Source organism: Opisthorchis viverrini (genome assembly GCF_000715545.1).
Source record: "Opisthorchis viverrini unplaced genomic scaffold opera_v5_401, whole genome shotgun sequence".
Classification (NCBI taxonomy): Eukaryota; Metazoa; Platyhelminthes; class Trematoda; order Opisthorchiida; family Opisthorchiidae; genus Opisthorchis; species Opisthorchis viverrini.
Genome location: NW_008752061.1, coordinates 409,415 through 426,662, shown reverse-complemented (window position 1 = coordinate 426,662; position 17,248 = coordinate 409,415). Strand labels below are relative to the sequence as shown.

The following is a 17,248-nucleotide window of genomic DNA, read 5'->3' as shown; positions in this document are numbered from 1 at the left end:
AAATAGAGCTCACCAGGCTATTGAAATCCTCGGTGGTCTTCGTTTGTGTAATTTTGGCCCGCTCCCTGAAAGAGGCCCGAATTTTATGCGAGAAAGCCTTGTCCCCGGACGGAGATTTATCTTTCTTTGAGCAGGATGGGAGTCTGCGTGGTTAATGTGCTGGATATGGAAACTAATTAGCATGTTTTAGTGGGCGAATATTGGAATCACTCTGAATTTTAGGTCCTCCGAGTCACGTACCTTATGCTTGATGATTTCAGTATTTTCTGATCCACATCGGTGATTGCAACTATATCAGTTATCTCAATGCTGGTTAGTAAGAATTCGTTACATGTGGCATTGATCAAGTGTCGCACTTTCTACTGGAGTTTTGAGCTGTAACTGGATACCCGTGCTAGACTAAGCTTGCTTCGTCGGGATAATACATAAGTCCACGCAAAGTCGTTGCCACTATCATTTTGTCAATGCTGATTAAAGCCTGGTTGGGAGTCTTTGTAAGCAATAGGTTCCGAGTTTCAAGCGTGTAATCCATTCTTCATGCTGCGCTCAGTTTTGCACAGTCTGATGTCATCTTCTTTCTCCTGGCCCTCATATTATGCAGTTGTTCGGCGACAACTTCTGACACAGTCATTCTGGATGCAAAAACCCTGCATCTACCAAGGGCCAACAGGTGGACAATGTCAGAGGATGTCGCTTGTTACCAGGCGGTGTATAGTCATTTTGAAGCACACTGCATCACGCATCAGCTGGTTATTTCAACGGAATTTAAAAGACAGTGTTCTGGTACCGGTTTGCAGCCCAATTTTTGTCGCGTTTAAACTGCTCGCGCGGTACACAATTGTACAATTGATAGCTGCAATGCAGAGATACTGTTGGTGAGAAAATCGTAGAATTTTCGGCGGAGGTTTCCTCTTGAAAGTGAAGGCAGTCATGTCAAATGACTGAGAAGCAGTGTAAAAGCGGTTTCATTCTTAGTGTGAATCACCAGCAATGCACACCCTACAAAACCAGGAAATCACTGACGACAATATAATTGATTAAGGTTACCTACTACAGGGTTCTACGATTTATGAGGCACCAGAGGCCGGGCAAAAGCCCAGATTTAAGGATGAAATTGCACGATTCTTCTTGTAACCTTTAGCCCGCTTATTCCGGAAAAGCGATTGTGTTTCTTCCCGCAGATGGCGAATGTATAATGGATATTTGCAATCCCACTGGTAGTCATCACGGACAGGTTATACATCAGGTGATATAAATTAGCCGTTTGGTCTCCAGACTTGGCAACGTCTCAAACTATTTTCAGTGCTTGGACCGGTCAACAAAAATGCAGCACAGCAAAAATGTGTTCTTAAGTACTGAGTACTGCGTTTAACTGCTATTATTATTTTTCATTTGCGAGGTGATAATCATTTAAGTTCACCCGTCCAATCATCCCAGCAGTAGAGCTGAAAATGTCTAGTGCTTTTGAAGGGGATAAAATAGCAGTGAACATATTGACAATTCAGCTGCAGTACCATCTTTGTGTGCAGTCGCCATCTAAATAAACAAGCTGAGCGGTTTGTAAAGCTTTATCGAATGTTTAGGTATCCAGCGCAAGAAACACGCAAACTCCCATCCTGCTCAAAGAAAGATAAATCTCCGTCCGGGGACAAGGCTTTCTCGCATAAAATTCGGGCCTCTTTCAGGGAGCGGGCCAAAATTACACAAACGAAGACCACCGAGGATTTCAATAGCCTGGTGAGCTCTATTTATGGCGGACTTGCAGGTACACATCCACAGTTTCGCGAAAACCGGGTTTGAAAAGTGAGAATTTTGTGTGACTTTTTATAAATGGACGGAGCTTTTCGAAACCCAAAAATCTCCCACAACGGTCGCAGGATTGGAGTGATTTTTCTGAAACCAAATGAAGCTAAAGGTGCTGCAGAACATGCCTGGTGTCCAATGTTACTGGCACTCGTGTTGTGAGTCCCTCCGTAGTTTGCCTGAATGCATGCTTGGAGTTGTAGGTAATGAGAATGATTGTGGTGAGCAAAAACCAAGTCACTTCACTGTCTACCTTTATTCTTCTCTTCACAGCAAGGCTACCAACTGAATCGTGGTCGTACAGCAGTGAAGCCTCAGTGTTCAACATTGATATCATGCTGTCGCGGACGAGGATGGTGATGAGGGTGATGATGATGACGATGACTTTGATGATGTAATATGCCATGACGATGAAGCCTAATTGGTCATCTGTTGAGCGTACTATATCGATGTGGATTGGTGATCGGGCGTTTGATGAATGTCAAATACTAGTTAACATTTAGGTCGTAAACAAGTCCAGTGGACATGGGCACAAAGCCAAAACAAAAGAACAAGTGAATATGTTCGACTTAATAGGAACATGCGGAAAAGTTTAGCAATTAGTGTGGTTTTGGACTTTTGACAATTTTCCATCCAGTAAGCGAAACCTCCAGGAGAAGGCTGAACTTCATCCCATCCGTAGAAAATTACTCTCGGTAGTTCAAGTCAGCTAAGGCGCTCAGGATAGTTCAGTGGTCAGGGTTCGAAATTACCGACCGCGTTTCGAATCAAGCCTTTGCAACTCATTTAATTTTGTTCAGGCTTGGACAACTAAGTTACTGCTCAGCGGTTGTGCTTCCCTCCGGCCATAAGTCGCCTGAATACTAAAATAGTGCTGCAGCCGAATTATTGCTATTATTATTATGTTGACAATATCAGATCGGTTATTTTATCACTTCGAATTTCAGCAGATTATCTTCAACAATGGTGATGTGGTGATTGAACGGGTGAACGTAGGTGAATGCCGCACCGTGAATTGATGACTGCACGTTTTACACCAAGTCACGGAAATCAAAGCACATACATTCAAGTTACTTCTGGAAGCCCGCAAACCAAAGAGACGTTCTTGTTCGAGTGGGCCTTGCGAATCACAAAGTGTATTTTTCATCAAAACGACAACTACTAATAAATCCTTCAAAGTATTTAGATTGTGTGGCTTGTTACGGTATATCATCGCTATCTGATCAAAATAGGATGAGAGAAAATCTGATCGCACGCACAATCGCTTTGGAAAATTGAAATCAACAGTTACAGAAAGGAGTGAAGTTCCAGTGCAAACTTCTAATAATTTGGAAGAGCCCATCAAATGTATCGTTGTGTAAACTGAAAACCATAAAGAAAAATTAATTCCCTTATTCGAAGCTTTGCGTGAACTTCAGTGTCAATCACTTAAGTTAACCAGAAGCATCATGAAACCGTCGATTAACGCAGTGAGTGAGTACCCAGCTTTTGAGAACTCCCCATCTTCGGAACAGATTTGTTTGTCAAATGTTATCCTGACCTGCTTCAAAAATACAAATTTGCGGGGCAGCAAATTCACTATGATTTTCGATGCAAAAAACCGTGTCAATTTGCCCATGGACCATAGTTATCAGTAGAGATACTCACGAAGCCAGGCGCTTGGTGAAACCATTTTGCAGACTCAGTTTACTGCTCCGCACTGTGTGCGAAGCGTAGGCGTTCAACGAATGTCCTAGAAAACATCACCAATCACCATCGTGCACACATTGTCGAAAAAACTTTTCTCAAATGATCACTCATCGAACAAGGTGATCAAAATGGCCGATCATACCCTGGTTTGCATGAATTTTGTACCGCAGTCCTATGAGATCTGTGGTGGAGTGGTTGTTCACACTATCACCATACATGTGTAAGGCAAAGTGCAATTCACAAGGGACGCAGAGTATAAAATCCCAGACAGAGGAAGCTTCAAGAAAGCCCGGACATGACCCGTCGTTGTTTGCTTCTTTTTGCGTTTTTGTTCTGCATGGATCACGTTGCATGGCTGGAAGCCGCCAGTGTCCACAATTGGTCACCGATATTTAACAAGCCGTCAAAGAACTGGATTTTCCTTGTCGCCGAATCCAACTCCTGGGTAAATTATCGGCATCAGGTAGGTTGTCGTTGTTTGCTCACAACTGAGTTCCACAAAACCAGCACGAAGGGGTTTTCAAAGTGGCATTTCACCTCTATGCTACGCCAAACAGTTTTCCCTACCTATTTTCCTCCATGGCTGTAATATTCCACTAAATAAGGCAATGGATAGGTGCCAACTAATCGACACACGTTCAATGATTGGTGTTGATTTTTAACACTATTTCCTTGTCATGCTGCGATACTCCGTCGTATGTGGGGCCAATCCTCCGGACAGAGGTGAACGCTGCGATCCGCGTTGGTCGGAGAACAACATCGTCACCCACAAGTGTTTTATCTTGTGTTATGTTGAATTCTCCCGACCTAAAGCTGCCATCTTCACATGGTGGTCGGGCTTCAATGCTGCAATGATCCCGCGGGCTACACTGTTTGTAACTTTGTTTCGCAAGTTGCAAACGTGCCAGGAAATCCAAAGGTGGGCTGCCAGACCAATAGCAGCGAGACGTCGTACAACGATTATTCGTGCTAAGAGGTGGTCTAGGGGCAATGTCGTACGGTCCTGTGCGACAGGAGTGTGAATTCAGTAAGGTGTCTCCCTCAGGCGACCAGCATGTTCATATATTTGGAAGCAGCGTTGCTGCCTTACCCCGAGAAAGGACGGGTTGGGAAATGTCGGCCTCAAATACCGACACTCCGATCGCCCAACGGTTGACCGTGATCGCCGGCGCATTATCCATTTCGGTCGAGATAGGGCCTCGTTGAATCAACTTAGATTGTTGAGACTGTTTCTTCCGCCCGCAGAAAGCAGTTCAGTTAGACAAACTGCGACAAGCTATTCCAATGCCATGTTCAGTTGAAGTTATTTCGAGTTGGTTTGGTCTACGTTGTTAATAACACCTCTACCTGTAGAAAATCCTGTATAACTTTCGAAGAAATTTAGATTGGTGTCCATTATCCAAAACTCGCATCTAGTTTGTTGCACCATTCCACAAGCAAAGTGCCCCAGCATCTTGCCTACAGCACCTTGCAGTAGGATTCCACGGCAGAAGTTGCCATGTCCGGTAGGGACGTCGATATTCGTTCAGGTAGGCACAACGACCGACGCCACATTTAGCTAATGTCGATGTGGGCTGTCGGTGTTGCAGTTTGGCTTGTATGATGGAGCGCCATACGACAGAGTGTCTTCGGTTGTTCCAGAAGTTACTTCCGCCCGTATTGGACACGTAGCTACTTCAGCTGTCCGCCGTGGTCTGTGCATTTCAACTCCGGTTCTGTACCCGCTCAAATGAGACGTAGATGCGCTGATTCTGTCCACTTGTGCACTCATGACTTCGATAACCCCAATGTTATACGGGACCTTATCTCGCCGATACAGGGCAGTCAGAACACCTTTAAAATTACCTGTGAAGGCATCAATGAAACATTCTCTGTGAGAGTAAGTAGAAGCGGGCGCAAGCCCATGGAATGATCATTTCAACAACGCTGGTGGGATGTGGAAAAAAACAGAAGGCGAGTCGTCCAGAGAAAAGGCATACCGTACAGCCTGCCTAAGATTGACAGAATGACTGAAGAATAATTTCGTAGTACCTGAGGCTTTGGCAAACGTGCTGACCGCGGATATTGCAGTTGACGTCAATGAAAGGCAAAAGGATCCCTCAGATAATAACAAAGGGTCCACGTGGACGTCGCCGCCACCGGGTTTAGGAAAGTGAAAATACCGGAGATATGGAGTAGAAGGAAGGAAGGAAGGCTTCGGTGGTACTCGTTTTTGGGATACAGCGGACAGGGCAACCGGGTTGATGTCACCAATCGCGGCCGATTCGACATGTGGTCACTTGTAGGCTTGCAATCGTTGCTTGTATTTCAGCTGTGATACTATCAGTGTAAGGAGTAAATTCCCTCCACCGCGGAGTCGTTCATTGGCAACCACCAACTGAGGAGTTAAAATTATTAATCACAAAAGTAAGCGTCTAATTGGCTCAAAGTTTTTGAAAACGAACATTCTCAAGAGTCTTGGGAAAGTGAAAATTACGCCATTTCATAAGGACACCGCAAAGCGTTTCCACAAATTCCGTAATAGAATTCATCTTCAATTTGACGCGGCGCGAAGCTTCAAGAGTGCTCCAGACTACTTGCATGTCCCATCAGTGGTGCTCGGTGTTACAGTGAAACACCCGGAGATAGAAAAGGTAACTTGGTGTCTTCGACTACCAAGAGCCCAATTGCACTGGTAGATTTTCAGATTGGTGGTGGATGGTGCAGAAAGTCACAGGAGAAATTCCAACCCTGAACATGAATCGATTCTACCCAATAACCAACCAGTTATGAAAGGTTCTGTGAATGTCGCATACACACTGCTCAGTGGGTTTTGAGGTGCATCAACCGAAAGGCTTTAAGAGGTTCAATTTCTCTCTGATAGATCCAGATGAAGCATAGTTTCATTTCGAGTGACAATACTGATAACAGGAGAACAGGAACATGCTTTGAGTTCTTTCAGGAGTTGGTTTCATGTAGAAGGGTCGTAGAAGAAACATCTTCCAAGACAAAAAGGGTTATCCGTGGTAATTAGAATGATCGCAGTTCTAAGCTAGACACGCTGCTGGTCAAGAGATGACCAGCATCCGTCAATTAGTTAACGAAACACTAGGAGCAAGATGCATCCAAGGAAACTCTAAGAAAGAAACAGCACAATCAGAGAGCTGTAGGAAATCGTGTAGGACTCAATAAGGAACCCTCCGCATCCTCCTCTCAATCAGCTGCTAGAACAATCACCACTGTTTCATCCTCATGGGAGAACTTATCGCTGTGATGTAAAATCTCGTTTGATTTTTTTTCTTTCCGGATAAATAGCTATTTGCGATGAGATTTGATGCTGATGGAGATTGACGACCGTGGAAACTATCCAGGCGTGGATTTGCATCACTTTCACCCATTTGAATCACTCACTTTCGAAAGAATCAGCAATGCACTTTCGGGTTAAATTTCGGCACCAAATTTACGCCATTTTAACGAAATTTTATTATTCACAGTGGCATATGAAAAACGGCTTTGAGGAGATTATCACGAAAGCATTCTGTGATGCCTGATGTACTAGTCGTGAAGGAAACTTGTGTCGTGTGATGGTGTCCCAAGAAACTGATAAACCCAATGCAGCGAAACACTAGTGAAAATAAATTTGGATTAACCGTACATACGACGATTTGAGGTATTTTCGTTTCTCGGAGGAATCCCCATCAAACCACGTTCTCACGTAAGGTGGAGCGCTAGCTAATCGTAACACTGATCACCTCCTCGTGGCCGAGTGATTCAGCCTTCAATTGATTGTCGGGAGATAGAGGGTTGGAGTCCCTCCAGTGAAGCCCGAAATGTGCATTACATATAATTCTCAATAAAGATCAATGAAGTGTATAGTGAACCCGAGGTTCCGGCATCAGCTAAAGGATAAAATCTCGATTGAAAATCCCAAACAATGTATTTCAGCTCCGCGACGGCCGAATATCTGAGTAGTTAGCTGCCGTGCCCAAATTCACGCAACTGATCAACGGGAACACAAGTGAGTGTGTTACATTCAATTTATTGGTTAGTGATAATGCATCTAAATGCTTTTGAAAGAATTGCCACTCCACCAAATATGCATGATTCTAGTCACTCTGTGTGCCTTCTTTTGCCTCTGCCTGTTATCACTAACTCACCAATCATTCGTATTTTCCTTCAGGCGAACATTTATCACGCCTATTACGTCTTGGGTGCAAATAAAATTCCAGCGGAAAATATAATTACCTTTGCCTACGACGATATTGCAAAGCATCTGAAGTGAAAATCTCGTTTATTTTTTGCCATCTGACAGCAAATAGACTGTAAAAATCATGTCTCGTAGTTTGGTTTGAAAGTTGTTTCATTTGTGGTCTGTTATTTCCAGGGATATAATTCATGGAGGAATTCGGGTTGCAAATATTTATGCGCTTTCGTCCGACGTTGCAGATGTACCTTGAATTCTTTTTCACTCATGCCTTTTCATGACCGTAAACGTTATAGCACCCTGATGTAATCAGCACAATCAATACCAGATCACATCTCAACCATTCTGGAATATCCTTGCCTGTGAATAGCACGTTTCAAGCACGTTTCATTTGTCACTAACCAGAAATTGACATTGATAGCTCGATGCCGTTTGAACGAATCCGCCAACAGACGATTTGGAGCAAGTTTTAAGCAGACAATCTGGTGAGCCTATCAGTTTGTAATGCAACCGACTGCTAGGATAAGAAAGAGAAACATTTGAAAGACATAAGGAGTTTGTTCTTGCTTGGATCTTGTGAAAATCCTAAGTAGTTTATTGCTCATTCACTGGCTCTGGGTGAGGATATGTCCACAAAATCTACACCTGGTGGTGTTTCGCTGTATCTTTAACTAAAAGTTGAATTTATAGTGTTCTAAGTTGTATACTCACTGGGATCATCGTAGGATTCCTACTTGATTACAGCTTTAAAGATTGTTACTTAACACTTAGTGAAACGTTTATGATATAAAGAGCACTCACGGTCGTGAAAATTTATCCAACAACAAGCCCGGCGACCGAATTCAAGCAGAACTAGACTGGTCACTCGTTTCTTTCGGTTCCACCTACGGGTTAATTTCTTCCAGAAAAACTCACTCTTAATTTCATTCTTTTACTCCAGAAATCCAGTTAAAGGTAAAGTCTTTAATGATTACGAGCACGAAGATGTGTACAAGGGTGTGGTAATTGACTACCGTGGAAAAGTAAGCCCGTGTTGTAGCGCACGTAAACCGAACGAATTTTCGCGTCAAATCACCGTGTACCAAGGTGCAGGTAGCATGAAACTGCATGTCACAACAAAATAATGTCCCTAGGGCAGACCGACACTATCCCCCTCAAATCATCGGTGAAGCAAACCGCGGCAGCTACAACTGGGGTACGACAAATACCCGGTTCCTACAGCCGACAATGATGTTGATGACGATGATGTTGAAATCTCTGCGTGCAAGTGGAAGGTATGATCTTCTATAAAGTGAAAAAAATCCTGGGAATTCGTCGACCACCATAAAACTTCTACCTTTGGTTTGAAGATTTATCCTACTTGAGATTCGCTCCCGGAATCCGCAGTATCATATGTTAGAGTGACCTGATTAACAAAATGGGTCTTTGAAATCTCAACAAAGCCCACTCGCCCAGCAGTGACAACAGTTGTTACGCCAAACAGATTCATTAAGAAATCACCAGAATGTCTAGGCTACATGAGCAGATAATTCTATCCTATTGGTAAAATCAAGTAGCGTGCATTTGAAACAAACATATGGGACTCTACTTTGATTAATTTTGACCATCCGCCCGTACCTCAATTTTATAGAGTTATATGAAAATCGTGTGTGAAACGGTAACGCATATTGCGTGTGTCTGTATTCAAAGATCTGCATACTAAGATCTGGTGTGTACGCATATCATCGTTCTGAGCTTGACGAAATTTGAAGCCGTGTTCCACACAACTCCTGAAAGCCTGGAACACCACTTCGTGTTCTTAGGTCACGTCTTAAAACTCCGTCTTGAAACGATATCAAGTAGGTGCAAGAAATATTCTCGTCACAACGGAAATTAAGCTAATTCCCCGGGGACAGATACACTCACTTAGGGCCTTATCGAATCAACTTAGATTGTTGAGACTGTTTCTTCCGCCCGCAGAAAGCAGTTCAGTTAGACAAACAGCGACAAGCTATTCCAATGCCATGTTCAGTTGAAGTTATTTCGAGTTGGTTTGGTCTACGTTGTTAATAACACCTCTACCTGTAGAAAATCCTGTATAACTTTCGAAGAAATTTAGATTGGTGTCCATTATCCAAAACTCGCATCTAGTTTGTTGCACCATTCCACAAGCAAAGTGCCCCAGCATCTTGCCTACAGCACCTTGCAGTAGGATTCAACGGCAGAAGTTGCCATGTCCGGTAGGGACGTCGATATTCGTTCAGGTAGGCTTGTTTAACGTTAGGTTTCAAATGCCCCTCAATGGTTAGCTGAGGTGTGCTCATCATTCAAGCACAACAATCGTGCAACACAAATCAGCAACGAAAAAGCGTTTGATACGTGTTTATACAGATGTTGCACAACGACCGACGCCACATTTAGCTAATGTCGATGTGGGCTGTCGGTGTTGCAGTTTGGCTTGTATGATGGAGCGCCATACGACAGAGTGTCTTCGGTTGTTCCAGAAGTTACTTCCGCCCGTATTGGACACGTAGCTACTTCAGCTGTCCGCCGTGGTCTGTGCATTTCAACTCCGGTTCTGTACCCGCTCAAATGAGACGTAGATGCGCTGATTCTGTCCACTTGTGCACTCATGACTTCGATAACCCCAATGTTATACGGGACCTTATCTCGCCGATACAGGGCAGTCAGAACACCTTTAAAATTACCTGTGAAGGCATCAATGAAACATTCTCTGTGAGAGTAAGTAGAAGCGGGCGCAAGCCCATGGAATGATCATTTCAACAACGCTGGTGGGATGTGGAAAAAAACAGAAGGCGAGTCGTCCAGAGAAAAGGCATACCGTACAGCCTGCCTAAGATTGACAGAATGACTGAAGAATAATTTCGTAGTACCTGAGGCTTTGGCAAACGTGCTGACCGCGGATATTGCAGTTGACGTCAATGAAAGGCAAAAGGATCCCTCAGATAATAACAAAGGGTCCACGTGGACGTCGCCGCCACCGGGTTTAGGAAAGTGAAAATACCGGAGATATGGAGTAGAAGGAAGGAAGGAAGGCTTCGGTGGTACTCGTTTTTGGGATACAGCGGACAGGGCAACCGGGTTGATGTCACCAATCGCGGCCGATTCGACATGTGGTCACTTGTAGGCTTGCAATCGTTGCTTGTATTTCAGCTGTGATACTATCAGTGTAAGGAGTAAATTCCCTCCACCGCGGAGTCGTTCATTGGCAACCACCAACTGAGGAGTTAAAATTATTAATCACAAAAGTAAGCGTCTAATTGGCTCAAAGTTTTTGAAAACGAACATTCTCAAGAGTCTTGGGAAAGTGAAAATTACGCCATTTCATAAGGACACCGCAAAGCGTTTCCACAAATTCCGTAATAGAATTCATCTTCAATTTGACGCGGCGCGAAGCTTCAAGAGTGCTCCAGACTACTTGCATGTCCCATCAGTGGTGCTCGGTGTTACAGTGAAACACCCGGAGATAGAAAAGGTAACTTGGTGTCTTCGACTACCAAGAGCCCAATTGCACTGGTAGATTTTCAGATTGGTGGTGGATGGTGCAGAAAGTCACAGGAGAAATTCCAACCCTGAACATGAATCGATTCTACCCAATAACCAACCAGTTATGAAAGGTTCTGTGAATGTCGCATACACACTGCTCAGTGGGTTTTGAGGTGCATCAACCGAAAGGCTTTAAGAGGTTCAATTTCTCTCTGATAGATCCAGATGAAGCATAGTTTCATTTCGAGTGACAATACTGATAACAGGAGAACAGGAACATGCTTTGAGTTCTTTCAGGAGTTGGTTTCATGTAGAAGGGTCGTAGAAGAAACATCTTCCAAGACAAAAAGGGTTATCCGTGGTAATTAGAATGATCGCAGTTCTAAGCTAGACACGCTGCTGGTCAAGAGATGACCAGCATCCGTCAATTAGTTAACGAAACACTAGGAGCAAGATGCATCCAAGGAAACTCTAAGAAAGAAACAGCACAATCAGAGAGCTGTAGGAAATCGTGTAGGACTCAATAAGGAACCCTCCGCATCCTCCTCTCAATCAGCTGCTAGAACAATCACCACTGTTTCATCCTCATGGGAGAACTTATCGCTGTGATGTAAAATCTCGTTTGATTTTTTTTCTTTCCGGATAAATAGCTATTTGCGATGAGATTTGATGCTGATGGAGATTGACGACCGTGGAAACTATCCAGGCGTGGATTTGCATCACTTTCACCCATTTGAATCACTCACTTTCGAAAGAATCAGCAATGCACTTTCGGGTTAAATTTCGGCACCAAATTTACGCCATTTTAACGAAATTTTATTATTCACAGTGGCATATGAAAAACGGCTTTGAGGAGATTATCACGAAAGCATTCTGTGATGCCTGATGTACTAGTCGTGAAGGAAACTTGTGTCGTGTGATGGTGTCCCAAGAAACTGATAAACCCAATGCAGCGAAACACTAGTGAAAATAAATTTGGATTAACCGTACATACGACGATTTGAGGTATTTTCGTTTCTTGGAGGAATCCCCATCAAACCACGTTCTCACGTAAGGTGGAGCGCTAGCTAATCGTAACACTGATCACCTCCTCGTGGCCGAGTGATTCAGCCTTCAATTGATTGTCGGGAGATAGAGGGTTGGAGTCCCTCCAGTGAAGCCCGAAATGTGCATTACATATAATTCTCAATAAAGATCAATGAAGTGTATAGTGAACCCGAGGTTCCGGCATCAGCTAAAGGATAAAATCTCGATTGAAAATCCCAAACAATGTATTTCAGCTCCGCGACGGCCGAATATCTGAGTAGTTAGCTGCCGTGCCCAAATTCACGCAACTGATCAACGGGAACACAAGTGAGTGTGTTACATTCAATTTATTGGTTAGTGATAATGCATCTAAATGCTTTTGAAAGAATTGCCACTCCACCAAATATGCATGATTCTAGTCACTCTGTGTGCCTTCTTTTGCCTCTGCCTGTTATCACTAACTCACCAATCATTCGTATTTTCCTTCAGGCGAACATTTATCACGCCTATTACGTCTTGGGTGCAAATAAAATTCCAGCGGAAAATATAATTACCTTTGCCTACGACGATATTGCAAAGCATCTGAAGTGAAAATCTCGTTTATTTTTTGCCATCTGACAGCAAATAGACTGTAAAAATCATGTCTCGTAGTTTGGTTTGAAAGTTGTTTCATTTGTGGTCTGTTATTTCCAGGGATATAATTCATGGAGGAATTCGGGTTGCAAATATTTATGCGCTTTCGTCCGACGTTGCAGATGTACCTTGAATTCTTTTTCACTCATGCCTTTTCATGACCGTAAACGTTATAGCACCCTGATGTAATCAGCACAATCAATACCAGATCACATCTCAACCATTCTGGAATATCCTTGCCTGTGAATAGCACGTTTCAAGCACGTTTCATTTGTCACTAACCAGAAATTGACATTGATAGCTCGATGCCGTTTGAACGAATCCGCCAACAGACGATTTGGAGCAAGTTTTAAGCAGACAATCTGGTGAGCCTATCAGTTTGTAATGCAACCGACTGCTAGGATAAGAAAGAGAAACATTTGAAAGACATAAGGAGTTTGTTCTTGCTTGGATCTTGTGAAAATCCTAAGTAGTTTATTGCTCATTCACTGGCTCTGGGTGAGGATATGTCCACAAAATCTACACCTGGTGGTGTTTCGCTGTATCTTTAACTAAAAGTTGAATTTATAGTGTTCTAAGTTGTATACTCACTGGGATCATCGTAGGATTCCTACTTGATTACAGCTTTAAAGATTGTTACTTAACACTTAGTGAAACGTTTATGATATAAAGAGCACTCACGGTCGTGAAAATTTATCCAACAACAAGCCCGGCGACCGAATTCAAGCAGAACTAGACTGGTCACTCGTTTCTTTCGGTTCCACCTACGGGTTAATTTCTTCCAGAAAAACTCACTCTTAATTTCATTCTTTTACTCCAGAAATCCAGTTAAAGGTAAAGTCTTTAATGATTACGAGCACGAAGATGTGTACAAGGGTGTGGTAATTGACTACCGTGGAAAAGTAAGCCCGTGTTGTAGCGCACGTAAACCGAACGAATTTTCGCGTCAAATCACCGTGTACCAAGGTGCAGGTAGCATGAAACTGCATGTCACAACAAAATAATGTCCCTAGGGCAGACCGACCGTTAAAGAATGGTGGATTTACTTGAACGAACATTACGCATAAGATCGTAGAAATCTAACAAGCAGCCCACGACTGAGTTCAATCTATTTCTTGCGAACTATCAAGCGGTATCTTCAAAGCGTCGTTCTCGATTTGAACTTTTCAAGCTACCGCTGTTGTCAAAAGAACCACTAGGGGTTTGCTGCGTGTGTCGGTGTCCGAAACCAGATGCAGCGCGTCGTTTATGAAGTGTAAGCTCGAAATTGTGGTGCCCCCTGGATGCACCACTTGCAAAACGCTCTCTATGAACACCGGATAAAGGCTGGCAATTGGTACCTATCAAAGCTCCTCTTGGCAACCTGCCCGATCAAACTGCCCCGTGCGGCATACAGACCAACATTTACGTTTTCAGATTTCAGTATTCATTGACCGTCAGAAGGTAGTCTGAATGACACTAGAGGGCATATCTTAAGTGTCAACTGTTTGGTAGATTGCAAATGGATGGTTACCGCGAATTGAATAAGTGTGGGGAACACTATTGTCACAGAAATATTCCATTATGCGTGCCTATCTGTTTCAGCATGTCAAACCGGATATCTTCGTGGAAAGTATTGACAGGCGATAAGAAACTTGAACAGAAGGGAAGAGGGTGTTGAAAAGGTGAGACCATGGAAGTTGATATTTTTGATGTATTTTCTGATCATATCCAGACTTCTAGTTTTCCAGGTCAGCGTTTTCGGATAAAGAATTGCGCGTTTAATATTTTTGTGGTACAAAATCTTTTTTTTAAGTAAAGCTCTCAGATATCAGTCCAGGGGAGACCCGGTTGATCAATTTCAGACAATGGGTTTTCATCACGTCATAGGCATCAAGCACCATTACTAATAAGTGTCGAACCTATTCAGATGTGCGTATTTTTGCATGGTCAAGATACAATAATAGACCAACAGACGTTCAAAGAATCGATTTTCCATTCCCAGATTTATGGGGTCACGTAACTAGCAGACTAGTGGGAGTTACATTAACTACTCCTTACACCAAGTATTGTGTAAAATCAGTGTTCCAGCCTGCGTGTTCGCTATACTTTCACTCCATTCGTGTTAGGTGCTCAACGAATAAAGCGTATAGAAATTGTGAAACTTCTTTTATCCTTAATCATCAGTTGGACAAGGCCGCTTACGGTACAACTCGGTTTCTGCAACGTTTGACGAACCCCGTATATTTGGGGAATATTATCATCAGGTATTCATTTCCAGGGCTTCTTGTCGTGCCTTCTCGTGCGCGATGGCGCCATCCAAAACCACCCTTCAAGACAACCGTAACCTTCCTGTTTACTAACAGCGGTCCTGATGACAACATCTTCATCTATTACACTGGCCATGATGGGGTTCCCAGTATTTCCTTCCCAAGTGGAGCAGTAAGTTTTGTTAAGTTTTTTTTACAAAGGTTATAGGTTTTCAAACGGAGGTCCAATTGTGAACACACTGAAGAAGCCTAGATGGACAAATCTTGACGCGTTGTTATCGGTAATAGTTACAACTGGCGTACATGTCAACCGAAAAATGAAACAGAATCCATGTGGTTTGGACAGGTCCAACACAAAATTGGAAGGTCTCGACCAGGTGCTTTAAATGGCGACATCACACGTATTTTGTATTACAAGATCGCTCAACTCACATAATTTTGCGCTTGACTCATTTGGACTGCCAAACAAAGCTGGATTCAATAAACAATGAAGCTGGTCGTATTCGGTGGCTCATTAGGCGTAGATGATAAGCAGAATGTTACAGAGAACGCGTCCGCCGAAATTCTCCTAAAAACATCGAGATGATTTTACGTAATTGCAGAGTGACAACGCGAATCTTTGGTAATATGAAGAGGCTTTGTATCTCTATGTGAGAAGCCGGCGTTAGATGGAAAGACTTGAAGGAACGTACGAATGTTCTATCCTTATTGCAATCATCATTTGTGCGCTTATAAGTTGCAAAATTTAACCGTTCGGCCACGGGCGGCTAACAGATGTCCCGACTTATCCGCACTTAGTCCCTCATTCTTCAAGCAAGAGATCCACATCACTGGTGACTACCTGGTCGAGTGACAACCCACTATTTAAATGCATTCACCGTGTGAATCATCGTTAATTCTGTAATAATTACAGTGTGTTAGTAGTGAGCTTTCATTTGGAAGTTTTCAATGTTGAATGAAAACACTCTAAAGTTTCGTGATTCCCTCCAAAGATTGGCTTGTGTAACAAGCAGTACAAGACTTATGCTGCAATTCGCTTATATAAAGGCCGCATTCTAATAAGGATTATTTGTGCTGAGGGCATTCATATGGCTTTTATTCGTTACAGTCATTCTTATTATGCAATGAAACCTATCTAGTCGACCTCTGGGGATGAGATGTGGAAATGTGACTTACGGATGTGGATGACCGTAAAATTGACATTCGGAAATGAGTCGCTCAAACCGGCCACTCATTATTCTGATTTTGCGACTGCACGCTTATTCGCTCTAACATTGGTCCTTGCGTGCCCTTTCCAAGGGAGATTTACTGACCGTCACCAGGATAGATTACTTACACTACAGGGAACATGGTGACACTGATATTCCATGCCAACAAATAACGTTCAACAGGGTGCTCACTTATATGCACAAGAGGACTACGCTAGACACACTCAACATTGTGCTTCAACTGACCCTAGTGGACAGTATTTTCAATAACTCAATACTCGTTCAGCTATAATCGTTCGAGCCCATACGAATTTTCTTTCATGCCTTGCGACAGCTCGATGCCGCGGAGTTCAGCGAGATTCTCGTCTACATGTATGCAAACAAAATGTACAAACATATGGTGCTCTACATGGATGCTCGCTTCTCTGGCTCTATCTTCCACGATATTCTTCCTTCAGATGTGGGAAGTACGTAGCGTCATTTTAGGCTGACAATCTTGGGGCTCCTGCGGGATATCATCCCTCACAATTCGGTTGAAATACCGCACTAGCCGGTGCATCAAAAAGAAGTTGCAAGCATGGTTCATCAATGTTCTGTTGTAATCCTAGACTACAGGTAGTACCTGGTCATCTGCGAGAAGCTTTTAGCCAGATGGCGGGCAACACCCCACCTTCATTGATTAATGTCACCTCTGCTGCTGAACGTGTCTCAGCTGGTTAGAAGAAGCAACGCAATATCGGCGCAACACCTGTGATATATGGCGTCCCTTTGAAACAACCACCATTCCCGGGTGGATACCGTGTTTGTGAATTATGAATGAATCGTGAGTATCTTATAAAAAGTACACTTCCACGGATCAAACAACAGTTATAATACCGGTGAAGTGACCGATCCCGTCAGTCGTCTCTTCTGACGGAGGTCTTACCAGAGAAAATCATGCTATATATCTACAGACTGATGTAATTTGGAAG

The 17,248-nt window shown here is 43.2% G+C and overlaps 2 protein-coding genes across 2 annotated transcripts in view; one reads left to right on the top strand and one right to left on the bottom strand.

The window, feature by feature from the left end:
* Positions 1-1,584: 1,584 nt before the first annotated feature.
* The window catches only part of T265_15245 (hypothetical protein), a gene marked incomplete at both ends in the record, with an annotated part of 19,226 nt that continues 3,562 nt past the window's right edge, over positions 1,585-17,248 (top strand). Inside the window, 8 exons of the mRNA XM_009177223.1 lie at positions 1,585-1,737; positions 2,754-2,795; positions 7,652-7,749; positions 8,616-8,697; positions 12,677-12,774; positions 13,641-13,722; positions 14,987-15,241; positions 16,612-16,744. Coding sequence (XP_009175487.1) covers positions 1,585-1,737; positions 2,754-2,795; positions 7,652-7,749; positions 8,616-8,697; positions 12,677-12,774; positions 13,641-13,722; positions 14,987-15,241; positions 16,612-16,744 — 943 coding nt within the window. The remainder of the gene's footprint in view (positions 1,738-2,753; positions 2,796-7,651; positions 7,750-8,615; positions 8,698-12,676; positions 12,775-13,640; positions 13,723-14,986; positions 15,242-16,611; positions 16,745-17,248) is intronic.
* Positions 4,131-17,248, bottom strand: part of T265_10757 (hypothetical protein) — a gene marked incomplete at both ends in the record, with an annotated part of 26,295 nt that continues 13,177 nt past the window's right edge. Inside the window, one exon of the mRNA XM_009177222.1 lies at positions 4,131-4,495. Coding sequence (XP_009175486.1) covers positions 4,131-4,495 — 365 coding nt within the window. The remainder of the gene's footprint in view (positions 4,496-17,248) is intronic.